This window comes from Crocuta crocuta, unplaced genomic scaffold (genome assembly GCF_008692635.1).
Source record: "Crocuta crocuta isolate KB4526 unplaced genomic scaffold, BGI_CrCroc_1.0 scaffold235, whole genome shotgun sequence".
NCBI classification, from domain to species: Eukaryota; Metazoa; Chordata; class Mammalia; order Carnivora; family Hyaenidae; genus Crocuta; species Crocuta crocuta.
Window position 1 is genome coordinate 6,731,977 of NW_027531285.1, and position 27,921 is coordinate 6,759,897.

Below are 27,921 nucleotides of genomic sequence, written 5' to 3' on the forward strand. Positions count from 1 at the left end.
ATATCCATCAAATTATAGAAAGAAAGAAAGAGAAGGAAGAAAGAAAATAAAATATTACCTTTTATTTTCTTAGGCACACAAGTGATCTGGGATATCAATTATCAAAGATTTTACTGATTCACCTTTAGAATGATCTATTTTAAATCTTTAGCTACCATAGAAAATAGTTTGTGGCAATCACTTTGCAGTTCAGAAGTACCATGTTATAATTTAGTTGTGAAATAAATTAACAGTTTATGTTCAATATGCAAGGTTATTAGAACTCCTGAGTTTCAAATATCTTGTGGAACACATGATTCCTCTCCCTTCTTTAAATGCTTTTAAACTTAAAGAAATGACTGTTAAAAAAAATTGTATCCTAAATAGCTAATTACAACAGAAATCAGCAACATCTAATCTCAAAACCAGATAGTGTTATTTTGACCATCATTCTGATACAGTGAGTGGCCTGTCTGATTCCATCACCAAAGTCATCAACCTAGGTCAGTACCACTATTCCTGAGGACCTCATAAGCTTTTCTTTTTCTCTGCAAATGCCACTTGATTTTGAATAAGTAGCACGATTTACCATGCATAAGGATTTACCTGTATCACCCCAGCACATACCTAGCTATCTTCTCAAGCACTGTAAAGCTAGTCCCACAAATACTGACATAAAAGTAAGCCATGGCACCTTCCCCAAGAACAGTACAAATCAGCATTGCACATTAACACACAGAGAAATGCTGGGAAATGCTTGTAGCTTCACCACATAGCTCAGTTACAGCAAGGACAAGTAAGAGTGACTACTGAACTTAGCCTCTCAAGGAAGGAAATGTTTTATAGTTCTATATTTGACCCTATCAAAGGAAAGTCACCTTAGAGAGGTTTGCAGTTGGTTACAAAGCGCATAAACCAAGTCTATGTGGAACAAACCCATACAGTCATTATTGAACACAAATTGAAAACACACATTCTAAAGACAGAGATTTGGTTCTATTATTTTCATAAACCAAAGAGTACAGATTTCAACTTATTTCACAAATCGGATGATCAAATGAAAATGGACACGAAAGCACTTAGTAAATTATTATATACGTGTTTTTAAACAGAGGTACTCTTTTAAAGTAATTTTACATCACAAAATTTGGCAGAGTACACAAAATCATTAACAATAAAACAGAAAGTATGGAAAACTAGGGGAAAGGCCCAAAGAATTAAAAATCAAGCCATATTTTCATCGGATTTAGAAATTATGTAGATGATTATATACTTTTTTAAAAATGTGCATGAAGCAACTTTATACTGCAGTTTGAGAAATCAAAAATGTTTTATTTTACAAACACACTACATGACTGGAGGCATTATCTGGGCCACATAAAAAGATCCTGGAGAATTTGTTGCTGCCATAAAGCTGGGGCGCAGGGTTAAAGGTGGAGTGAGTAAGGCATGGCGATGCTTCGTACAACTTCTAGAGAGTACGTCTGAACCCCAGGAACCAAGCTCAGCTAGCAAACAGAATGAATATAATGGATTGTTATTTACTTGGAGGCCAGAAATAATGAAGAACAGGAAAACTGCAGCTTTAGATAAGTAAGTATTTTAGAAATAGTAAATCCATACTGTTTTAAGTAAAAATGGATGATTTTATTATATAAAATTATGACTGGCAGAATACAGAAAATGTATTTCTCTTTACATATTTAAGTAGGAAGCAAAATGTAACAACTGGAAGAACTCATTACAAACTACCCAAAGGTATCCATTTGGTGAAATTATTCAAGTTACAAAATACTAAGTAAATAAATGCACTTCAAAACACATGAAGTGTATGTGACACAAGTATGAAAGTAGTGATCTTAAATGATTCCTTTAACAAAAACTAACCAACACACAAGAAGCATAAGAAAAATGTTGTCAAGTTAGACAGAAAAGAATAAATCAAGCATACTGTTCACTGGGATTATTAAACTAAAATTATTTTTAAAAATAAAAACACCTAAGCAAGTAATCAGAATTTTAAAAAAGAATAAGAATATTCCAGAACTATANTAGTGTAGTTTCAGTACTATATATATATATATATATATAAAACCAATGAAAGAAAGACTGGAGAACAATTAAGTACTATAGACCTAGGTGCCTCTAGGATCATTTGCACTGAGGTCTTCTTGGTATGAACATATAAATGATATCCAAAAGTGGGAAAATTTATGCATTATAAAGGAAAGGAAAACAATTAAAACTGCAATAGGGCAAAAAACTTAGGCATTAAAATGACTAAATGCAATGTGTTTTCTAGCATAAGACTAGAATAACCTGCTCCCAAAGAACTCTTTTGCACTTTAGTAAATAAGGGCAAAGGTTTTGCTCTGATGAAAAGGCAAATGGGAGGTCTCTGATAAGGTAGACTCTTCATAGCCAAAAAAGACACCAACCAGAAAATGTGCATTCATGTCTATAATCAGGGTGGTAAAAAAAAATAATCATTAAGTTCACAATTAAACCATTTTTAAAACATAAGATGATAAGTGAATATTACATATGTCATATGGATCATATGCCAAATTACTGTATGCTATACTCCTAAGTGCTATTAATAAATACACTCAATTCATGCTACAAGAGAAAGAATTGAGACTTAATTTCACATTTCAGAATTCCTGAGTCTTATCAGAGGAAAACAAGTACCAAAAAACAAACAAAATAAACCTACTTTATAGTAGGGCAAATAATACAAATTTGGGTATTAAGTCAATATTCTATTTATAGTTTTAAAGCTGAAGACTACGGGGACAAATATATATGTAATTCAGTGGGATTATAAACATGATTTTAAAGCTTGGTTTTTTAAAAAGGCGATTTGATCAAACAAGGCCACCTGAGTGACATCTTTAATGATGGAAAGCCCATCATTTTAAAAGAGTAGATCTTTATCTCAAAGCCTAATGATGAGTATAAAAAGAAAAAGAAATCTATTTTACTAAAATTTTTCAGTAAGACTGCAATGGGACAGCCCTTTGATGAAAGATCTAACGAGCGTAAAGCCAATGTAATGGAATTAGAACATGAGTTCTAATTTGAGCCACCATCCATTAAATAATTTCCCTTTTGCCTTGCATATTACACAGTGAAAATAAAAAGGTATCTTAAGAGCACTTCAGTCCCACAATGTAGGATTTAAGCTTGTGTGAATAGGTGTAAATGGCCCTGCAATGATGCTTGCAAAAATACATTCAACCAAAAGTTAATGTCTGTTTTCTAACTAGTAAAGAAAAGGGAAACAAAATGGTCCCTCTTAAAATAACAAAACAAAATAGAACAAAACACCATCTTTTCTGGAAAGGACAAAGAACATCTAAAGAATATACATTTAAAATTACATACTTCTACTCATCATTGTAAGTAGGGAAGATGCATACAACTACTCAGGGACTTTATAAATAAAGACGCTAAGCAGAAAAATATTTGGGTTATTTCTTTGTTCATAAGTACCCAGAAAGAAAACAATTAAAAGACACTAAAGTGCAGACCTATAGGCCATTGCGGGCATAATAAACAATAAAGAGGTGCAGCCCAAATTTGCATCTACATTTACACTTACATATCCAGAAAATGATTCTTCCTTTAAAAAATTGTGCAATTTAAAAACTAGTCAGTTTTGTTTGTGCCGTAATACAATTAGAACTTGTCTCTGCCCACTGGTAAGGTGACCACTAGGCCTTGGACAGCATACTAGCTCTTGACAATCATACGTTTTGTTAGAGTCATACAATATTGATTCCACCTCCAGAAAATGTTAGGGTCCTCTTGTAGAATGAAGAGCCACTGGTATTTGGTTGATTGCCTTTAACCAGAGAGGTTTTCAGTTCCATTTCACAAGCTACAATAGCTGCGTTCAATTCCACTTGAGCTCGATGAACTACATAAAACATGAGGCCTATACTTATAATAATCTGTGGATAAAAATAAAACATTACAGTTAATAATATTTTATACAGAAAAAAAGGAGAAATAAATCCAATAAATATTTCGCTTAGAAATGTTTCAAGCAGGATACTTCTTAAATATGGTCAGGTAAGATTTTTAAATGGGTTATACACAGTCCATTCATTCTTTCCTTGGCTGCTTCTACTGGGAGTGGAGGGCTGAAATCTAGAAGTAACCATCATAGGATATCAGGTTAGCACCAGGCAAGCATACATCCTTTGTAGTCTATATAAATGAGGTTTGCTTGATACAAGTCAAACTTGTCTCTTTGTACCAAGCAGCTTCCTTCAAGGAATTAAAAAAAAAAAAAAAAGTCTAAAAATAGAGGCAACATCTGGCTAAACTTTATTAATGTAATTAACATAATATCATATCTTTGCAGGACTATAAATGTCCATAGGTATTCCTAAGCCCACTTAGAGAGAAGCACTACCATTTGCAAATGAACTATCTAGTGCTGCCAAAATTTAAAATATTATGAACCACTTTAAAAAAGTGAAACACCAATAAACTTCAAAAGAAATTAACAAGAGATCATGAACATGAAATTGTACTTAGGGAAAAACAAAAACAAGGTAAAACATGATAATCAAGAAAAAAAATGCCTGTCAAAGAGATATGAGAAAAAGCATCGAAATCAAATTCAGGCGCAGTCTTGACCTAACTACTCAACTAGTGATGTGATTTCACATCACTATGTGGGCTTCTCCCACTGTCTAATAGGAACTTGGGGTCCCTCTTTATATGTTAATGTGCTTTAGCATTTTACGTACAGTTCATCAGAATGTCTAGGCAGTACGTATCTTCTAAATGGTGTTTATTCCTAATTTCATTTGTAAATCAGTTCTTTAGAGTTTGGAGCAAATATTCTCAGGCAACAAGGTGAGGACAGGTGATGTTTAATGTCCCAGTAAGTTTCAAAGAAGTTCAAAGGCCACTCCAACCATAGTGGCACTAAAATATAACAAACATAATATAAAATAAAAGCCTATCCATAATTTAACAGTTTTGTGGGAACAGTATTCTAAATAGAAGCAGTGAGGGAAGTGTAGAGGGAGTGCATAGTGGGGGTGGTAACTTAGAATTTGTGCAAGGGGGGGCACTAGTAAATGGGTATCCAATACTCAATACAATTCTTATTTTTTTACGTTTATTTATTTATTTTGAGAGAGAGACAGCAAGAGCAGGGGAGGGAAGAGAGAGGGAGGGAGGGAGAGAAAATTGACAGCAGGATCCACACTGTGAGCATGAAGCCCAATGTGGGCTTGAATTAGTGAACCGCAAGATCATGACTTGAGCCCAAGTCAGATGCTTAACCAACTGAGCTGCCCAGGTCCCCATAATTCTGAGAAAATTAGGTATTTTAAAAGTGGGCCTTCAAATGTGCTTACTCTCCTAAAAAAAAATAAGATATACTAACTGATATGTAAGTTTGATACTTATCAGTGTTATGGTGACACCATGTAAAGACGTGGAAAACTAAGTTGGGGATGGTCTGGATGAGATGCTGAGCTCTGCCTCAGACATGGTGGACTTGAGGTACCTATTGGATATCCAAGACAGTGCAGTGAATGGGTCCAAAGCTTAGAAAGAAGACTGAGTTAAAGATGTGTATTTGGGAGTCCTTATGCAAATAAACATAACAGCAGCCACCATAATAACTGGATTTCCAGGAAGGAAAGTTTTCAGAGTAAGAACACAAAGCTTAGGCTAGAATCTTGAGGAATACAAACTGTGGGGTAAAAAGAAGGGATGGTGATAAATGAACCAGGGAAGTAGGGGGAAAAAAAATCAAAACCGTTAAGGGAAAAAATGGTTTTAAAAAGAATCTTAAGTTGCTAAGAGTTCAAGCCGGGTGACAACTGGAAAGTACATCTGATTTTGACAAAGCTAATGATGCAGCCACAGAAAGGAGGCTTAGATCTAGTGAAAAACTTTTTCACGTTCCCAGTGAGGGTAAAATCTTTACATGGGATTTTCCCCAGATGCCCTTGTAGACCCAGGGCCTGGCAATTTGTGCTGATTCTTTCCCTGAACACACACTCCCTTACTGAAGTGTAAAAAAAAACAAACAACAAAACAAAAACCTGTTTTACAAAGCTTCCCGATGAACACAAAAGAATCAAACACAAACAAAGGGACCAGCCTTCTACCAAAAGGCATCTCCTCCACTGTCAACTAGAGAGCAGGCTGAGGGCATGAGGGGAACACCAGAGAGTTAGCAGATTTCTTAGGTGGAAATTGATGGGTTTCCCACTTGAAGGCTCCTGATTTTTCTGTTAATCAAGAAAGGCAATCTGTTGAGAATGAAGTGGAAAATGGGGACAGGAGTCAAAATTGTGAGGAGCGAGATAGGTTTGTAATGGTCATTGAGCAAATGGGTGGTGGGAAGACAAGGAAACAGGCTACGGGGAAATGTTGAGAAACCAGCATAAGTTTTGCAACCGTGAATTAAATATTACCAATGTGGTTGTATGATTTTCCCAGAACAACAGGTGCAAAACATATCAAAACTTGGATTTATCCAGGATTTTGGCTGGTGGGCACACAGAAAAATACAGGGCATGGAAATGAATAACTGAATTGCAAGACCACGGAATCTTAAGTTGGATTTCTGTACAAGAAATAGTTGTTCCTTCCTCTGAACATCTATTTTGATTTGCTTTAATTTTACAGACACTGTGGATTCTATTTAGGTGGCTATAAAGCTCAGAGGCAAATGTGTGGCTTATTTCTAGCAAATACGAGAAGCCTCATGAACACACTTATTCTACTAATTTTAACCTAAGCTTCATCCTTTGTTCCTATGTTAGTTTCCCCCTTCAAGATGACTTCTTTTCCTCTCTTGTTTTATTCTGTGTATCTTTTGTAAGCTGAATTAAATCCTTTTTGAAATATACTAAACTATAAGGAACATCAACAAATCTGAGGCATAAAAATGCCTTTTTTTGGTGGTAGTTATTGTTGTTTTTATAAACATCTGGACTGAAAAATAGTTGCCTTTCCCCCCCTCTTATATCCTAAGCTTAAATTTGTCAGCTCAAAGGGGTAAGAAATCACTGGAAAAAAAACCAAGACCCTATATTTTTAGAAGCACTACTGACAAATCCATGAACTATTTTGTTCTATTATAACTCAACTAATTACAGTTAAGTGATTTACTAAGATGTATAGAAACAAAGTATCAAATAATGAAAATCTTATGAAAATTACTGATAATGACCCATTCTAATTACTCAAGTATAATGTAATGGGAAAATAGGTATTTCAAATGTATTAATCATTTTCAAAAAACTAAAAGAACATAAATATGTGCTTAAATGTATGCTAAAAAAATCTATCATTCAGGAGCATCTGGGTTGCTCACTTAGTTAAGCTTCAACTCGATTTCAGCTCAAGTCATGATCTCATAGTTCGTGGGTTTGAGCCCTGCGTTGGGCTCTGTGCTGACAGCGCTGAGCCTGCTTGGGATTCTCCCTCTCTGTCTCTCCCCTGTTTGCAGGTGCTCTCTCTCTCTTTCTCAAAATAAATAAATAAACTTAAAAAAAATCTATCATTCATGGGGTGCCTGGGTGGCTCAGTTGGTTAAGAGTATCACTTCAACTCAGATCATGACCTTACAGTTTATGAGTTCGAGCACTGTGTCAGGCTCTGTGCTGAGAGCTCAGAGCCTGGAGCCTGCTTCCAAGTTTGTCTTTCTCTCTCTCTACCTCTCTCCCACTCACACTCTGTTTCTCTCTTTCTCAAAATAAACATTAAGAAAAACTTTTTAAAAAAATCTATCATTCAGGTTCTTTAAAATACATACACATACACACACATATATATTATGTGTGTGTATGTGTGTGTGTGTATACATATATATACATATATATGTATAACTTGGTATAAAAAAACGTAAAAACAAAATAGATTCCCAAATAGTAAAAATATTCTAAAATTTTTTTTTTAATATTTTTTTTAATATTTTTTATTTATTTCTAGGANCGCTTAACCAACTAAGCCACCCAGGCGCCCCTCTAAAATTTTTCTTAAAGGAAGCCATTCAATTGATAAGCTTTATTTATAGTTCAATGTAAACATTCCTGGGCTTATGGGTTTACTAAACTTGTACTACATAAGCACAGAGAAAACCAACTCTGATAAATAAATATCACACCAGTAAACTATCGTCCTGGTTATGAGCATGGTTCCTAGAACCAACTGCCTTGGTTTGTGTCTTGGTCCCATTCCTTGCAGTTGAGACTTTAAATTTTTTAATGTTTTTTTTTTATTTATTTCTGAGAGATTGCGAGAGAGAGAGAGAGCGCGAGAGCGAGCAGGAGAGGGTCAGAGAGAGAGAGGGAAACAAAGAATCTGAAACAGGCCCCAGGCTCTGAGCTGGCTGTCAGCACAGAGCCCGATGTGGGGCTCGAACCCACGAACCATGAGATCATGACCTGAGTCGAAGTCGGATGCTTAACCGACTGAGCCATCCAGGTGCCCCTTTCTATTTAAAAAAAATTTTTTTTTCTATGTTTTTGCAGCTGAGACTTTAGACCAATTACTATTCACTGGTGTGCTGATAAACTAGCTCTTGGAGATCACAGGTAGATCACTGGATTTGGAGCACCTGCCGTTTTCCATAGTATAAATACTCCTGCCACTGCTGACGTCACTGAAGAGTTGGAAGAGAGGTACACAATTAGTTGGACATATGAAAAGGACAAACCTCCTAGCGTTCTGGTAGGGATTACATGAACATACATATATGGCATATAAAGCTCTGAAAAGTTATTATCATCATCTTACTAAATCATCAACAATTATGGTGATTTTATACTTTGGTAAATCTCAGGATGCAAATTATACCACAACTAAAGAAATGAATTTTGAACTCTTCCTGTTGCAACTTAAAGGCGCTGAATAAATGTGCCTACATAACAGGATTTTTTCTTTTATCAACTTTTTATATGGAATTGTATGTACCCTAAACTGTATTATAATTTGTATGGCAATAATCCATTATGCAAATCTTATTTGAATTTGTAATGGAATACTTCAGACACTTTTATAAAGCTATCTTCTCTAAAAAAATATTTTGTTCTACATCAAATTGTACTGGGAAAAAAATTACACTGCCAGTATAATACTTTTTTTATCTATCTACCTATCTACCTACCTATCTATCTATTTATGTTTTTTAAATATTTATTTTTGAGAGAGAGAGAGAGAGAGAAAGAGAGAGAACAGGGGAGGGGAAGAGGGAGGGAGACAAAGAATCCAAAGCAGGCTTCAGGCTCTGAGCTGTCATTACAGAGCCCTACGTGGGGCTCACACTCACAAACCACAACATCATGACCCGAGCTGAAGTCGGATGCTTAACTGATGGAGCCACCCAGGTGCCCCAGTATAATACTTTTAAAAAATACCAAATTGGAGAGTTCAATAATTTGAAAATAAAGATTAAAATCTCAACCCTACCAAATCTCACTAAAATTATCTTCAGAAACATAGTATTACCAACACTTCACAAAAACTCAAAATAGAGCGATGACTTTGAAAATTGCTGCAAAAAGAATCCTATTTTTGTCATTCCCTTTTTTGTTTTGTTTAAGAGAATTTTTAATAAGCATCAGTTGAGTTCTATACATTTCCATATGTCCACACAGTTAAAATGTAAATGTTGTAAAACTATGAAGTATAACTGAAAAAATAAGAGATTAAAAGGGAAAACTCTCTTAAATTATTCTCAATGAAATCCAGTAGGTTTAAATAAGCAAAGCCATATAAAAAGAAAAAAAGAGCGCGAGAGAGAACCCTTAACCTTAAACTCACCTGTAAACAAAAAACAAAATATCCACTAACACTCTGTTCTGCAATGACATCTTCCATTGTCCGCAGGGTGGTACCCAAGTAAGAATTCAGAAGCTGGGTAGGAAGCAGTCCAACCGAAGATGCCATCAGATAGTTGGGTAAGGAGAGATCAGTAATCTAGAAGAGCAGATTAAAGGGAATGATTCATTATCAAGTAAAATTTCAATTTTACATAAAACTGTGTGTACAAGTCTTGCTAATGGTTTTTCCTTGGGAGGAGAAGGAGATGAAATATTTTACAAAGCATTTTGATTTTTTTAAATGGTTATAAGGGGAATACACGCAGGATGTAGATGTAGAATGATATAAGAGTTTAAAGAAAAATTTTAATATTCTATGATTCTACCATTAAAAGATAATATCTGTGACAATCTTTCTCTTCGATGTAAATAAATGTGCACATACACGGATCACTTTGTAAAAACAGTTCTGTAAGTCTTGCTCATGTCATTAGTAATCTTCATAAGCAAGCTTCAATGACAGTGTGGTTACTGCGCTCTGAAGCCAGACAACCCTCTAACGGCATGCCAGTGCTGAACTTCAATGAACTCTTTTGACTCTGAGCAGCAGTATTTTCATCTGTGACATGAGGGTAATAACATGGTTGTTGTCAGGATCAGAAATATTTGTACAGTCGGTAGCAAATGCCTAGCACATGACTGATGCTCAGAAAAGGTAGACATCATTACTAAGCAATTACACTACCAATGTGTGGATGTGGTACAGTTTAAGCATTCTGCTATGGAATATTTACATTGCTTCTTTGTTTTCTTTGTATATATGTGATTATGTATGTGCATTTTTGCTATTATATATTTAAAAAAAGTCCAATGAAATGTATATTAACCTGTGTGGGAGTGTCTAAAATATTCCCATCAACTTTTCCTCTGTTTTCATGCTCTTGTGTGATCTTTTCCCCTAGAATGTGGATTGGACCTGATGCTTACTCCTGGCAAACAGACTATGGCAGAAATGAGATGTAACTCTCAAGATTAGGTTACAAAAAGAACAGAACTCCGGCTGTCCCTCTAGCAGGTGAGCCATGCTGGAAGCAGCTCTGTGGAGAGTGCCATGTGGCAAGGAAATAAGTCTTCAGCCCACAGCTAGCTAAGACCTGAGACCTACCAAGAGCCACCTGAGTGAGCCTGGAAGCAGATTCTCCCCCAGCCAAGCAGTATGATAACAACAGTCCTGGCCGCCACTTTGATTGCAGGCTTGTGAAAGAAACCTGAGTCAGAGGCACCCAGCTCTGCTGCATAGGAATTCCCAACCTACAGAAACCATGAGATAATACAAGCTTATTTTTAAGTCACCCACTTCTGGAGAGGTACATAGGAAGAAATGACTAATACAATATGTATCTCCACTATTTAGGATAGATCACTAGGAGTAGAATTATTGGTCCCAGGGGCGCATCGGTGGCTTAGTTGGTTAAGCGTCCGACTTTCGCTTAGGTCATGATCTCGCGGTTCATAGGTTCGAGCCCCGCGTAGGGCTCTGTGCTGACTGCCAGCTCAGAGCCTGGAGCCTATTNTTTATATATCTATCAATAAGTAATGCATGAGTATGTCTATTTGATCATACTCTTACCAACTTAAAGTATTAAATTTCAATCTTCCCTAGTTTGATAGGGTAAAAATGATATTTTATGACCGTTTAACCTATACATTTTAATTTATATTAATACTAGTTTTAAATATACATTTTTCTGTTTGCATTTCTTTATGGCTTTCCTTGTTCATTTTTGTCCATTTTTATTGGAATGTTAATTTTTTTCTTATTTATTCTTATTATATAAGAATATATATGTTCTCTATATATTCTATTATAAGAGCTCTTTATATATAAGGGCAACCTTTGTCTATTATATTTGGCAAACATTTTCCTCTAAAGTGCTCCTTATCTTTTAACTTTATGTTTTGACATACAAATGTTTCATAATTTTTACATAATCATATATTACCTTTTTTCCTCTGACTTACCCTTTTATTTAGCTTTAGAATGTCTTTTTAGATTTATTTTTTTACTTCTATTTCTCTTCTGATTCTATTTACCTTTTTAAAAATTTTTTTTAATGTTTTATTTATTTTTGACAGAGAGAGTGAGTGTGAGCAGGGGAGGGTCAGAGAGAGAGGGAGTCACAGAATGCGAAGCAGGCTCCAGGCTGTGAGCTAGCTGTCAGCACTGAGCCTGATGCAGGGCTCAAACCCACAAACCGTGAGATCATGACCTGAGCCGAAGTCGGACGCTTAACTGACTGAGCTGCCCAGGCGCCCCTCTATTTTACTTTTTAACATTTACCATTTATCCCTTCTGGAATTTAATTAAAGGTGAAATACAGCCTTATTCATTCCGCAGTAGCCAGTTTTCCTAGCACTACTTATTGAATAATTAATAACTTCTCCTATGATTTGTGATGTTTACTTTATTATAAATGAAGTAGGTATATATAAAAGGATCTATTGGGGGCTCTAACATTTTAAATCTTGTATTGAAACCAGATTGTTGTAAAGACTATAAGTTAATATCTGGATACAGTTTCCTATCCTGCAAACTCCTTCATTACTCTTCTTTTTAGAACTGCTATCACTATTCATACCTATTCACTTTTACAGATAAATTTTAGGATCATTCTATCATTCAAAAAGAAAAAAAATCAGCAAATTTTATATTGGGATTAAGGTAATTTCTAAATTAATCTGAATAGAACTGAAATCCCTGTGATATTCAATATTTTTATCCAGAAATGTTTCTATAATTATTCAAAATGTTTACATCTCTTACTAAAGTTTGATGGCTTTATTCACATATATTATATATTTCTTATTCATTTATCTCTAGGCATTTGTGTTGTGGTTGGTACTGCTATTAATTTTGAGAGTAACTTTTCTATAGCCCCATCTAGGTTTACTTGTATGTAAGAAAGATTTTGGCCATTTTACTAAACTTTTATTTGCTAATGTTAAGATCTGGTATTTTATTTTATTTATTCTTTTTTTTTTTTTAATGTTTATTTATTTTTGAAAGAGAGACAGAGCATGAGCAGGGGAGGGGCAAAGAGAGAGGGAGACACAGAATCCAAAGCAGGCTCCAGGCTCTGAGCTGTCAGCACAGAGCCTGACGTGGGGCTTGAATCCATGAACTGTGAGATCACAACCTGAGCCAAAGTCAGAGGCTTACCTGACTGAGCCACCCAGGTGCTCCTAGATCTAATACTTTAAAAGAGTAACCTACTGCTAGTCTAACTACAATCTAATGTTATCTAATAATCAGGTAAGTCCTATTTTTAGTAAAGCTACATTCATCTCTACTCATAGATGATTAACTGGAGATGGGCCACTGCTGGTTTGGAAAGAACACTACAGTACTGGTTAACAATTCAACTAAACAATCACGGACTCCATGTTGCCCAGGCCAAGATGTTCTGGTAGGTACCTGCAAGGGACAGAAAGTAGGATCTAGCTCTTACCTCAAAGGATTTACATACCGACAAGGACACATCAACTACCTCAGGAAGGGAGCCTTGAGAAAAACTATGTGTAGAGCATTAAAGAGTAAACAGGGATTAACATGAGCTGCAGGAATACAGGCCAAAGGGCAACCATGTGAAAAAAGAAGCATTCAGAATGGACTCTGAAAGCTAAATACGCGTTTGACAAGCAGAGGTCGGTGGGATGAGGAAGCTAAGCCATTCTAAGAAGAGAACGAACAAGGACAATGTGGCACAGAAAGTACAGGATATATCAGTGAAGTTGGCAGTGAGGCTCTGACTGTTTACAGAGCATTCGCAAGGGAACACTGTACAGGACAAATACTTGGGGTAATACTTATTAGGGGCCTGGGGGGAAAAGAGAAATGACTTTCTACCCAGTAGAAAAGCACTGGGGATTCTAGTCAAGGAATGATGTGAGTGGGGTGAAGAAAGGTTCCTCTGTCAGTTTGGAGTACTTATAGGAACAGAGACCTTTCTTTGGAATAAACATGTCAAATATATAAAATGAGTAAATATGATAAAAAATGAATCATAAAAATTATGATATTGCAGTTAATATGACATTACATGTTTTGGAAGCTATCTTTTTTTCTTTTATTTATTTATTTATTTAGAGAGACAGAAAGGCAGAGAGAGGGAGAGAAAGAATCCCAAGCAGGCTCTGTACCATCAGTGCAATCTGATGTGGGGCGCGAACTCACAGAACCATGAGACCATGACCTGAGCTGAAAACAAGAGTCAGACACTTGACTGAGTCACCCAGGTACCCCGGAATTTGTCTTTAAAATAAACATTTCAATTCCCAAAATGTCAGAATGCAAAGCTTCAGTCCATAGTTTTTAAATATAATGAAATTTCTCTAAGACGTAAAATTGACATTCAGATAGGACATCAGTACTATCCAAATGGCGATGTTAAGAACAGATCTCATAAATGTGAAACAGCTCTGCAACTCAACTCTTTAATCAGCCCTTTGTCCAAAGCAGATATCAAAGTTCACCAAAATCCTTTTCGACAAAACCTCATCCTGGGGAAAAAGCAAGTGCTATTTTTCATATATATATATATATATATATATATATAGACACACACACATATACACATATGAATATATATATGCCCTTTCTGAAAAGCGGTATATCCAAAGAAAGCAAAAAACTAATTTTGGCTCATCATTATAAACCATGTTGCTGGACTTCAAATAAGTTAACCAGAACAGAAACAGAATCACATACACACACAGGTTTTTAACTATTACTAACATACTAAGCTAAACAGGTTCCAGATTACTGTAATACAGCATTTCCTGTATGCTAAGGCCTTACTCAGAATCTGCATCTAGCTTCATTCTTTGAAAACCATAATAAACTGAGAATACTTGTTCCCAAAGAGACCTACCCAAACTTCTCTCACCAGTAAGTTCTTATCCACCAACTTCTTAAAAATTTGTCTGCTTGCCTACTTGCCAGAAAGATATTAAATGTGAGCCCAGAATATTTCCATTGGAATTCCTGCCTACAATATCCTAGGATCTTGGCTCAAGATTACTTTCCTACTCCAAAGAACTTCCAGAAATCTCAACTTAGGATACCATTGTTATCCTATTAGTCGATTTCTATGATCATAAATACTCCAGTAAGAGTTTGAGAGATGGTGAATGTTACTTGACTGCTATCCTCACCTGCTTTTAATACTCTAGAAGCACAAAGTATACGCATTCCTGATGGGCTTGAACTCGGGAACTCTCAGCTCATGACCTGAGCCGAGGTCAAGAGTCAGACGCTTAAACAACTAAGCCACCCAGATGCTCCTGTGCACTCTTATTCCCAATGGTACTTGGAGATGTAATTCACTTCTCTGGGTCCGTAAGGGCTAATGTATAACATTACCTTATACCAAATAAATCCTGAAAACAAATAGCCCATCTGAGGAGGGGAAAAAAAAAAACCCGGAAAAGGAAAAAGAAAAATGCTGAACTCTGAAGAGCAAGAGCTGACTTATGTTTGGGGCTCACAGTAAGAGAACCTCTGTCTTCAGATAGATCACTCAGATGCTTGCGGACTCCGGGGCACAGCACAAAGTACCCTCGCCAGGCAACCCTGTCTCTCGCCCCTCCACTTTCTCAGTTTACAGCTACTTATGCAATGGTTTTACCAGCTTTAATTTAATCCACTAAGAAACTTTATTTAATTTTTACACAGAATATCTTGACATAGATCTAATAAAGAATATAAAAGTGATCTACTGTGTTCAGAGGAACTCAAATTTTATCCACAGTTCTGTGAATCTAATATTAGTTTTAGTAAGTTATGCCTTCCTGAATTTTCTTGGTCTATACAATAGGATGCTGTTTTATTGACAAGGTTGTATGAAGGTAAATTCCAATTAAAACCATATTTAATATTATACAGAAAAAAAATTATGAATCCCCAAAATAATTTTTAAGTAAGGAATGATCAAAGGAAATAAAAATGAGTACAGTTTGATCTTTTCATAGAATTACTATTTATTGATAAATTGTGTTTTCTTACATATACATGCTCAAAATACTTACTATCAGTGTTTCAGAAACAGTTGGAAATGGCAACTACAGTTGACCCTTGAACAAGGGTTAGAACTGTGCAGGTCCACCTGTACATGGGACTTCTTCCAGTAAATACGGTACAATACTATATATGTACTTCTCTTTCTTATGATTTTCTTAATAACATTTTCTTTTTTCTACCTTACTTTCTTGTAAAAATATAGTAGATAATACATTATTTGTATATTATAACATACAAAAATATTTATGAATGGGCTCCTTATGCTTCTGGTCAACAGGAGGCTATTAATAGTTACATTTTTGGGGGAGTCAAAAGTTATATATAGATTTTGACTGAGCAGAGGGCAGGGATCAATGCATTGTTTGGGGGTCAACTGTAGTATTCACTTCCAGAAATAGAAAAATTTCAAAACCAGTTTAAGAAAAAATATTAATTGCCCATTCTCCCTTCCTTTCCCCTCCCTCCCAAAATACCTCTATCTCAAGTTTCTCCAGCTAGACATATCAGAAGTCAGTCACACAGCTCATTCCTCCCTCATTCCCGAATCCAATCATTTGCCCTGTCTTATCAATTCCACTTTCTAAATACCTAAATAATCTGTTCAATTCCTATTCAGTCTCCCCTCTCTAGTCTCCACAACCAGACCTAATGTGCACTCATCACCTATGCTCATTCCTGCTGAAGTCTTTTCAAAAATGCAAATGTGGGGGCGCCTGGGTGGCTCTGTCTGTTGGGCATTCAACTCTTTTTAATTTTTTTCTTAAATAGTTTGTTGTCAAGTTGGTTTCCATATAACACCCAATGTTCATCCCAACAAGTGCCCTCCTCCATGGCCATCACCTCTCTTTCCCTCCCCCCCCACCTCCATCAGCCGTCAGTTTGTTCTCGGCATTCAAGAGTCTCTCATGGTTTGTCTCCCTCCCTCTCCCCAATTATTTTTCCCCTTCTTCTCCCCCATGGTCCTCCATTAAGTTCCTCCTAACCCNTTCAAAATGAACATCCAACTCTTAATTTTGGCTCAGGTCATAATCCCAGGGTCATGGGAACAAGCCCTGCATCAGGCTCTGCACTGAGGTGAACTCTGCTTGAATTTCTTTCTCTCTCTCTCCTGCCCTTCTCCCCAACTGCTCTTTCTCTAAAATAAAAAAATTAAATAAAATAATTTAAAGATAAACTTTAGATGCAAATCTAATCCTGCTTTAACTCTTTCTGACTGCCATCAGAAAAAGGTACAAGTTATCCAACAGGCAAAGTGCTTCACGATCCAGCCTCTGATAATCTCAAGCTTCAAATCACATTATGTTCCAGGCACATCAAAATTCTCTTGTTCTTAGAATTGCTCTCTTTTCCTTTTGGGCCACTGCACATTGTTCCTTCTGGCAAGGAAATCTGCACCCTTCCTCCACTCTTCTTACTTGGGCCAAAGTCCTAAACTGTCTTTCACTGCCCACTCATCAACGTCTCTAGTAAACCTTCCCTGAGCTTCCAGGACTGCATTAGGAACAGCATTCAAGTTCTCTGACAGGACACTGTCACTCCCCAGTCCCCTTCACACTAGTGAATACCTGAAGATTTCACCATCTGTTTGCCCTTCACCCCTTCCCCAGACTATAAATTTTGTAAAGAAAGGGACCTATCTGTCTTATTCTTCACTGTGTCTCTAGTCTTTAGCGTGATGCCACTATATATTAGTTGCTAAATATATGTTCATTGGATGTTGACTATATCAACATCAGAACTGTTTATACATGTGGAGACTTATAATAACTGCCAGCTTATAAACAGGTTAGGATGTGAGTTTTCTTGTAATCATCTGTTCTGAAATTGAGACTGCCTTCCTCTGTCCCCCAAAAGGAAATAATGTTATAAATGGAAACTATCATCAAAATGTATGCCATAGTATACTTAGAATGCTATTTCTCCCCTAGACTGCAAGCACCTTAAGGGATTTGGGATAAACTTTGCTTTACTTACTGTTATAACTCTAGCATCTAGAATAGCAGTGGGAACAGATTAGATACTTACCAGTTACTTATTAAGTGAACACTAAATAAATACTAAAAGCATTTCCAGTAATCTCTGTATTTTGACTAATGTCAAGGCTGAGACCCTCTGGTTAAGTGGCAACTGTGAAAGTGTTGGGAAAAGTCTTGCTACTGGAAAGGAAAAACAAGGCAGGGACTCTGAGAGACCCCGCCTCTACCAGCTGAAGACATTTTCAATGTACAGGCTTCTACTGACAAAGATGGTTAGGTCAGTAGTCTACCTACAATGCACACACCATCTTCACATACACAGACTTTTTCATTAGTCTGATGTCCCTAAAGTAGGAATTGTTTTTAATCGTTCCTAAATATTTTAGGAGTCACCGATCCATTTGAGAATCTGATTCTCTGTCTCTCTCTCTCTCTTTCACACACACACACACACACACACACTAAATAAACCCTTTCCCCAGGGGAAAAAAAAAATACACTCCTACTTTACTGCATATAATTTCTGGAACATAGTCAAAAAGTTCTTATTTATAGAGTTGAAAAACTATATAGGCTTATTATTTTTACTCACCCAACAAAAATTTATGAAATGCCTTCTATACAGAAGACCCAGCTCTCAGTAGGGATAAAGATAAAAAGAGAGAAAACTATAGTTGACTGTGTGGTCATTGTCTGTCATTCTGGTGCCATATGTAATAACCACAATGTTCATTACATTCAGTAAGAGGTCACAAAAATCATTTATAACGTTTACTCAATGTTATCTAAGGAGAGCACATGCACTCATCAATGCAAAGACCAGAAAAATAAACACTAAACTGTTAATGTTGTTTTCTTATTTCCACTTACTATACTTTTCAAATTTTACAATGAACACTGCTAAACAAATATTGTTGAAGTGTTTAATAAGACTCGTCTGCTTTTAAAGAATTTTATTTTATTTTTTTTCCTAGAAAGGGACAATAAGACATAGAGTATGTGTTAAAAGATGCAGTAGACTAGAGATACTGATTTGTGCATTGTAAGCCCAAAGATGAAGCTAAAAACCACAGAAACTGATAAGATAAATGAAGAAAAGCACAAAGAAGGGCAAACAGTTTCAAGGAAGTAAGGGCCAGTTGTACTCATTGTACATGTGGCCTAATGGTGTGGGCTGAGGTGGCATCACATTTGTCAACTTGGCCATCATTGACCCTTCAGAGATAGACCCCAAACTCCTTCAAAGCACAACCTGATCTGTGTCTTCCTACTGCATCCACACTGTACCACTGGCAGTAAATCAGTGTATTTTAACAGTGAGAAGAAACAATCATCAGACACATTAGGACAGTGACAAGTATCATAACCCATTGACTATATCTGACCCTGTGGTTATATGCATAATACAGACTAAGAATATAAGATGAGAAAAAATTTTTATAAACATACTATCACCAAACTGCTAAAGCAAAAGGTGACATTAAATTGTTGCTCAGAACATTTGCTTTCTTAAGAGCAAACTATATGAGACCTTGTCTAAACTCTCTCTTTACAAATAACAAAATTTGGGGCCAGATCATTAAATGACTTCACCAAAGTCACACAGGAGCTGAGAACTTCAGGTCCCCAAAGAGTCCTTGAGGCTAAGACTACCATAATTGTGGTCTTATAATCACTAGCCAAAAACTTCTATTTAGTTGTAAAATCAATTTCAGTTTGACTATAAACTAAATTACTAAAACTTTTCTTTTTCTTGATTACTCAGCGCAAACCTGAGGAAAATTCATGAGTTATATTTGCTTCAACTTCATCTTTAATCATCTTTTGCTGTAATTTAGTTAGTATACCAGTTTCACAGCTGCCCCTCCCAAAACCAATAGAGAATCTTTTTGTGGCTTATTTCTAACCTAATATGGGCTCATAAAAATAACCAAAGTAATTAACAGTTTGCTAACACATAATTCTTTATTTTAATGTTTATTTTTAAAACAGAGAGAGAGGGAGAGAGAGAGAGAGAGAGCATGAGCAGGGGAGGGGCAGAGAGAGAGAAAGAGAGAGAGAGAGAGAGACAAAGAATCTGAAGCAGGCTCCAGGCTCTACACTCTCAGAGCAGACCCCACATGAAGCTCTAACCCACAAATTATGAGATCATGACCTGAGCCGAAGTTGGATGCTTAACCAACTGAGCCACCCAGGCACTCCAGCTAACACGTAATTCTTTAAAATGGTTCCACTGAGAAGTAATCCAGGGTGATGGGCCTGGCGGTGCACTTTTAAATTTACTCATTTCTATTTTGTTTGCATTTTACTCACAGTACCTATATATTTATTGCTTTTATTTTCAAAAAGATAATTTTGTTAGGGGCACCTGGGTGGCTCAGTCCAGTAAGCGGCCGACTTTGGCTCAGATCATGATCTCATGGTTCATGAGTGTGACCCTGGGATCTAGTTCTCTGGCAGTGAAACATGCCTGGGATTCTCTCTCTCCCTCGCTCTCTCTCTGCCCCTCCCCCACTTCTGCATATGTGTGTGCTTCTGTGGGGGTGTGTGTGCTCGCCAAATACATAAACTAAAAAGAAAGAAAGAGAAAGAAAGAAAGAGAGAGAGAAGAAAGAAAGAAAGAAAGAAAGAAAGAAAGAAAGAAAGAAGAAAGAAAGAAAGAAAGAAAGAAAGAAAGAAAGAAAGAAAGAAAGAAAGAAAGAAAGAAGCCACAGTATTAAAAAAAAGAGAAGATACTTTTGTTAAGTACAAAGTAAGTAAGATACATAGGAGAGAGGAAGGGCCTTTTCTGGTTGCCGGGAAAGTTGCCGGGGCTCAGACCTAACGGGTGCTTTATTACGGTGACTGCCTGCATGCAAACTTTCCCCATCACGTGCCAGGCAAGAAATATTTTAGGTTTTGTAGGCCATAGGTCTCTACTGCAACTATGCCATTTTAGCTTAAGATGAGCCACAACCAATATAAATGTGAATGAGCATGGCCATAGTCCAATAACACTAGACACTGAAATTTGAATTTCATGTAACTCTCACATGCACAAAATATTCTTTCGACATTTTCCCCCAATCATTTAAAAAAAATTTGGGGGCTCCTGAGTGATTTAGTTAGTTAAGCATCTGATTTCAGTTTAGGTCATGATCTCATGGTTCGTGAGTTCAAGCCTTGTGTTAGGCTCCACGCTGACAGTGCAGAGCCTGCTTGGGATTCTCTTTCTCTCCCTCAGTCTCTCTGTCCCTCCCCATCCCCCATCCCTCCTCACCGACCCCCCTGTTGCATGTGTTTTCTCTCTCTAATAAACTTCTAAAAAATGAAATAAACCTTTGTGGTTTGTATACCATACAGTATTAGGCAGCCGGCCTAGCCAGGGACCCCAGTGTGCTGACCCCTGCCATAAAGTCCTGGGATGAGCCAGGGACCCCAGGGCGCTGACCCCTGCTGTAAAGTCCTGGGATGAGCCAGGGACTCCAGGGTGCTGACCCCTGCTGTAAAGTCCTGGGATGATGTCTAATGCAACCACGTAGAACCTTGCCCAGAGCCTGACACACGGGTCGCCCACCGTAACATTCATGTGATGCGCTATAGGGCAAGTGATCTGCAACTAGGAAATCTCTGAGAAATGCAGCTCTTCTTGGACCAACGATAGAATATTAGGTAAGTTCATGACTCTACTGTTTACTAACTGTATGCTCCTGGGTTACTTGCCACTTGGTAACTCAGTTGCCTTAGTGGTAAGATGAGGTTTAGGGTTGATATGAGCATCAAACAAGTAATATGTTCACGTTAAAACAGTGCCTACACAATACAAATATTTCTTTAAGCTATAAGACTAAAAAAGCTCTGACTTTCAACATCCTCTTTTCGGAATGCAGAGAGAGAGAAGGAAATGGTAAATAATGAGCAAACTATGTATCTTATCATATCATGTAGCAGGTATCTCTAGACACACTTTACAACAGCAAGTATGGCTCAAAAGAGTAACTGTAAGTATCTCAATATGTCACAGTAAATGTTAGGACCAAGTCTGAGTTCAAGAGTGTGACATCTGTCCTCTATTTACTCATGGATATCTCCTCAAAGGGCTGCTGTGATGATGAAGGGGATCATAAATGTAAATTTGCTCTGCACACTGCAAAGTGGTATATAACATATGAGTAAGAGAATCTTTCATGCTTTGCTTCATGTTTTTATTTTAGGTTTCAAAGACTAAAAGATGATGGGAACAAAATTTCCCATGGGGAACTATTTAAGAAAAGGAACCTATCAGATCCTTGACTTTTTAAGTGTTTCTATGCCCAAAGTTTAAAGAGATGGAGAATGATTTTTAGGATCTCCCTTCTGGAAGCTGCAAGTATCATTATGAATTCTGTTACCCATAACAACCAATTATCACATAATATTTTGGGAATATTTTAATTGGGAATTAAAATTGACATCTCACAGAAGGTAACTGTAAACTGTAGAAAAGTCCAGATGTCTCCAAGGGGAGCCTCTTAGAACAGATCTTACAAGACCATTCTAATGCTCACTAAATATAGGATGAGATGTTATTCTCATGAATGTTTTTAGTTTTCAACTTTAAACACAAGTTTCTGCTTGATGGCTTTACTTTTAGGATTCCAGCTCCTTCTACACCTCCATCAACCATCCTTCCCTATAGAACTAGTGTCCCTTCCAGCAACTGATAAAAAGGAAAAGTTGGAAGTTTCAAGGCTACCTAGGCAAGACTGGCTGTTTCAATCAGAAATATCACATGTACCTCTTAGAATGCTGGGGGCTCAAGAAGTTAAGACATCAAAAGGCACTTAGTAATTGAGGAATGGCAGGAGACAGGCTGCAGAGGTATGTATGTTGTGAGGGTTTGGAATTTTCCTGAGGAGAAAAGAAAACCCACAGGAGAGTTTCCTGCAAGGGAGTAACAAAATCAGATTTGCATTTTAGAAACACTGGAAATTCTTGGCCCAAAGACAAGGAAACCAGGTAGGAGGCTCAGATGCCTGAACCAGACTGATGGTAGTGGGTCACAGAGAAGTGTTCAGGAGGCAGAATCCACAGGATTGGCCAAGATTAGTTGCGGGAGAGACAGGTAATCCAGTGACAGAGTCACAAAGATTGCTTCCCAAACACCCCAGTTTTATCTCCTTCCTGGCACCTGCATGGCTCTTATGAAATTAGCGCTGGCCACGTAACTTGTTCAGGCCAGTGAAAAGTAAGATTATGTCCAGATGAAAGCTTTAAAATCCAGTACGCAATTCACCATGTCACAGTAACCAAGTGAAAGATGGTGGATCTGTCAGCCTGGATCCCAGGGTAAAAGTGACAAAAAGCAAGGATTTCCTGCCCCTTCCCCAAACCAAGCTGAATCTGGATCTGTCAACAGGTAGGCAAACCTTTACTTTTTAACCTACTGAGATTTAGGGGTTTTCACTACAGCATAATGTAGCCTGTCCTGACCGAAGTTGTAAGAAATGCTCATCCTAGGGGTGCCTGAGTAGCTCAGTCAGTTAGGCGGCCATTTCTTGATTTTGACTCAGGTCAAGATCTCATGGTTCAGTTTGCGAGTTCGAGCCTTGCATCAGGCTCTGCATTGACAGTGAGGAGCTTGTTTAGGATTCTCTCTCTCTCTATTACGCCCTGACTTGTGCTCGCTCTCTCTCTCTCAAAATAAATAAACTTAAAAAAAAAAGAAATGCTCATCCTAGGGGTGTATCCAGATAAGAACAGTAGTTAGAAGCACATATAAACTATAAATCTATAAGTTTGTCTTAATAGGCAGTAATAACTACACTAAAATGGGCGGGAGGCTTTAACTGTTTTCCAGCAAAAACAATAGGTCCCTTTTTTAGAAAGAAAAGAATTTAAATACGTACTTAGGAAATTATATTTCTTATGATCTAAGAATTGATACTATAAAGTGCTGTGTACCTTTTTCCTATTTCAACAGTTTCAAAAGTGGCGTGTCAGCTTGCATATCCCTTTATAGTAGACATGGGAAAAACAAAGAAATATTGTTAATAAGAGACACAAAGCAAGGGAAAACCCCTTTCCTTCTGTATGTTAACCTTTACAATCAACTTCTGCCTCTAAAACGTAAATACCACTTACCTCCACCTCTAGAAATAATCATTGCTAACAAACACTGAGGACTGACTATGTGTCAGGCAAATACCACCTTCACTGCACTAGCTTAGTTAACCTTCATAACTCCTCATGGGCTAATCAAGGGCTATTTCCAAAGCCTATGCCTCTCATGATCTATATCTCACTTCCTCTTTAAGGTAAGCTCAGATAAATTTCTTTAATCGTGGGCATTAAGAAAATGAGTTTTAAGTGGAATAGAGGAGAAGGGGGGGGGGGAGGAGGATCTTTAAAAAGCAGGAAGGGAAGAAGAAGACCAGAGAAATATGCCTGGGAAGCAGGCAGCTATGGGCAGGCAGAGGAGTATGGGGCACAGAGGACGGAAGTAGAATGAAGTTGTAGAAAGCAGAAGAGAAAGTCAAACGAAGCAAAAATCAGTCTAAACTAAGCTTTCTTTTCATCCATATACTCTGGGTGAATTCAGTAAACTTTTCGGTTGCAAGAGCGACTAAGCAGATAATTAAGAATAATAGAAATGAACAAAATGTAACAGACTATACCCACTGGCTCTTACAACCCACCCTGCTTCGGGCTACAAGTAAGAATTTTACAGTATAACACACCTCCATCAGCCCATCCTGGTTTCCAACCTCAGCTCCCCACCTGGTAGGTGAGTTACCCTAAACAAGTCCCTGGAGGGCTGAGCCTCTGTCTCTTCCCCAGTAAAACTATGCCAATAATATCTATTTCAAGAGAACATTTTTCTCTTTTTCCTTCTTTTCTCTTGAACCCACGGACCCAACCTGAGACTTGCCTCTTGTCAAGTGTGGTTTCAACCACATAATTACCTTACATTATTTACAAGCACAGACTATAACTTTTTATTCACAGATTTAAAAAGACATTATAATAAACTGTCTCACCTTTAATTAATAAATACATAATGAGGATTCAGGGCTACATTAGGTACTAAATATGCAATCCAGAAATGGAGTCATGGGTTGAGACCCTATCGTCAAACTACAGTGCAGAGTTTTACTTTACCGTTTATTTAGTACCTAGGTGCCCTTGGGTAATAACAATAGTAATGGTAACAGAAACCAACATGTGTTTGTGAAGCCAGGCTCTACTGCATGTATTTATCTTATGTAATTGTCTCAATAATCCTGTGAAGTAGCTACCACTTCCCCCATTTTTCAAATAAGGAATTGACCACAGAGGGGATAAGCAACTTGACCAAGGTCAGCAGATTGTATGCAGACAGCAGGCCTCTAGAGCACCAGTCCTGTGCTCCAAACTATTAAACAACAGTCTACACTATATGCACAATCACGTTCTCCAGGACGGGTTTAAAGATTACAAATAATATTTGTTAAGAGCTTAGGATAGTAAGCACACAGTAGGTGAACAGGAAAACACACAAGGATGCAAGCTATACTGGAGAACAAAGCAAACTAACAGAAGGAAATGATTCAGGTTCCTTAGTCCCAACTCTCTTCCAAAGTCTTAGGACACTTGATCCATTATTACCCAAGGGTGGGTCAAAGTTCCATGTTTACACTTCATATTACAGATTGTTGTAAAAGGGGAAAATTTAAGTCAAAAAACATATCAAACCACCATAAACACCAAACTCTGTTTACAGAAAACCTCTTAGCTATTTCCATACCTCCAAGAGCTTCATTCTACAGTCATTGTTGCTGTTGGTTAGAACCAACATGAGATTTACAAAAGGCATTTAAGAAAAAAAGAAAAAAATATCTTAATTTCATCACAAAAATGGGAGGTTGGTTAGAATTATTCTTTTGTTTTTTTTTTGTTTGTTTTGTTTTTTTTTAGATAAACTACTAGTTTATCCAAGTTTTTTAACGTGGTGGTTACGGTTTGTTAAAGTTATATATTGCTTTAAGAGCTATTAATGGTGATAAAAAATTATTCACAAAAATGAACCAGAAGACATTTGGGCTTTAAGAGGATACCACAGGGGCACCTGGGTGGCTTAGTCGGTTAAGCGTTCGACTTTCGCTTAGGTCATTATCTCGCAGTTCCTGGGTTCGAGCCCCGTGTCGGGCTCTGTGCTGACTGCCAGCTCAGAGCCTGGAGCCTATTTCAGAGTCTGTGTCTCCCTCTCTCTCTGACCCTCCCCTGCTCACACTGTCTCTCTCTCTCTCTCCTAGAAATAAAAGTATTAAAAAAAAGAAAAAGGATACCACACTCCTAAAAATACCAATTTTTATCTTTTAGGAATCGGTGGTTGGAATGATTAATACAAAACCAAATGAGAAAGTTTCTAGAGAACTTATTTTTGAAACAATACAATGTATCACAATTGCTAACATAATATAAAATACATCCATCCCTATGGTTTTGCATGCTGTATCTCTTAACTTCCATAACAGTTTTATTCAAGTCAAGCTGAAGGATTGAGTTCCTAGAAACCTCTAAATGAACTCTTTGTAGTTTACAATCACTGAATTTGCAGAACTTGGTCATCTAGTTCAGCCCTTTTCACTTTAGAAAAGAGGAAAGTAAGTTAAGAGAGAGTTAATAGTTCATTCCAAAGTCACGAAGTTTGTAAAGATTGGCTTCCTTTCTTCCAGTCAGATGATCTCCTCACTAGTATTCCTAACCCTCAGTTGCACTGAGCTAGAGAAAACTAGATTGGAGAAGCAGAACATATGAATATAAGGCAAAAATAAAAAAGAGAGAGGTGGAACGTGTGTATAAAGAAGAAAATACATGCTCCCTAGGCAAAAGGTCATCCGTCCGATTTTGTTTTATCCCCTACCTGGTGATTTCAAAACGAAGTTCCTCCAAAGGAAAATGAACTGGAGACTCTCTCCCTCTGCACCATACTAAAGCCAACTACTTTATGAAGAAAAGGCCTACTACAAATTTTAGGAAACTCCATAGTATGGAGCCTGAAGCTAGTCCCTCCACTGTTTACCCAAACACTTCCTTTAGCCCCGCGCCCTTAAAAACTTGAGTCAAAATCCGGGATGCGTTTATGCAGCAAGAGAATAAGCTAGTTAAGTGAAGCCCTCACTCCCTGGCTGTTGCCAAAGCTGCTACAGAAAGACGGTGACAAATGTTTACAATGGACATTTCCATTCATCTCCCCTTAAAGTTAAAAGGACTCTTCGTTTTTAATCAAACTTTTATGCCACAAAGGAGTACTTCTTTCTGTACCAGATCTCCCTCTGAGGCTCCGACTTCAATTTGTTTTATTTGCGTAAGATTTCTCAGCGTGCGACGCAGCGGGACTGTAACTCGTGTGGTCAATGTCACTTCTCTTCTGGCATGTATCTGATGGAGCGCCCTCCCAGGGCCGTCACAAGACCGCTGGAAAACAGTCCTGGAAAGCGACGGGGGCAGCGGGATACCACTTACCGAGAACACTGCATTCTGAAGCCCGAAAGGTATGGGGGTCAGTCTGGCCAGCGCCACCACCTTCAGGCCGCTTCCTCCTTCCACCACGCGAATCACGGCGCTCAGCTTCTCGCTGCTCTGGATCCTGGCGGCCACCCAGGCGGTGAGCAGCCGCTTGCAGACCACATGGGCGAGGAAGGTGCCGATGAGGACGCCCACCACCATGAGTCCCATGCCCAGCACGAAGCCGTACAGGTAGCCGGCGGCCACGTTGAGCACGATGTAGCCCCAGCCGCAGGGGAACGACACCACGATGAAGCCCACGACGAAGAGCAAGACCCCCAGCAGCGAGTCGAGGCTTTCCACCCAGAGCAGGAGGTGCTGCAGGTAGCGGCGGACCAGGGCCAGGGAAGCGAAGCACAGCGCGGCCAGCACGCACACCAGCACGAGGCTCCGGCACCAACAGGTGNGTTTCTGCAGCAACCTTTGATCCGGTGGAGCAACTCGGGACGCTCACATCCACACAGCTCCTTTGGCGACTCTGGAGGAGGAAGAGTTCTTGATGTGCTTACTCTGAGGACAGTTTGCTAACTGTTTACCCACCCAGGTAGTGAAGTCCTCGTGCAAGTTTCGGGTC

General features: G+C 37.9%; 2 protein-coding genes and 1 long non-coding RNA gene across 5 annotated transcripts in view; 2 read left to right on the forward strand and 1 right to left on the reverse strand.

Moving 5' to 3' along the window:
* LOC144237596 (uncharacterized) overlaps window positions 1-13,246 on the forward strand; it is a 241,932-nt gene extending 228,686 nt beyond the window's left edge. The window contains exons 5-6 of one of the 2 annotated variants that reach the window (XM_077771279.1): window positions 10,748-10,860; window positions 13,143-13,246. The gene's annotated coding sequence lies outside the window, so the exon portion shown is untranslated. Of the gene's footprint in view, window positions 1-8,495; window positions 8,570-10,747; window positions 10,861-13,142 lie in introns of those variants that run through there. The other variant, XM_077771277.1, reaches the window with a different exon arrangement.
* Window positions 80-27,747, reverse strand: TMEM64 (transmembrane protein 64). Its single transcript, XM_077771280.1, has 4 exons — window positions 27,306-27,747; window positions 9,787-9,942; window positions 3,767-3,935; window positions 80-1,487 (listed from the first exon to the last, which is right to left on the reverse strand). The coding sequence occupies exons 1-4, from the start codon at window positions 27,516-27,518 to the stop codon at window positions 1,327-1,329; spliced, it is 699 nt and encodes a 232-aa protein (XP_077627406.1). The 5' UTR covers window positions 27,519-27,747; the 3' UTR covers window positions 80-1,326.
* Window positions 27,748-27,787: 40 nt separating this feature from the next.
* LOC144237599 (uncharacterized) overlaps window positions 27,788-27,921 on the forward strand; it is a 68,952-nt gene continuing 68,818 nt past the window's right edge. For both annotated transcript variants that reach the window (XR_013336901.1, XR_013336903.1), the window contains exon 1: window positions 27,788-27,891. This is a non-coding gene — a long non-coding RNA (uncharacterized LOC144237599). The remainder of the gene's footprint in view (window positions 27,892-27,921) is intronic.

Excerpts from the sequence above, each read along its gene's own strand:
- TMEM64 (XM_077771280.1), bottom strand. The coding sequence starts at position 27,518 with ATGGGACTCATGGTGGTGGGCGTCCTCATCGGCACCTTCCTCGCCCAT. Across the intron at positions 9,943-27,305 it reads TTCAGAATGCAGTGTTCTCG|ATTACTGATCTCTCCTTACC; the intron begins GTAAGTGGTATC and ends CTGCTCTTCTAG. Across the intron at positions 3,936-9,786 it reads ATTTTGTTTTTTGTTTACAG|ATTATTATAAGTATAGGCCT; the intron begins GTGAGTTTAAGG and ends TTTTATCCACAG.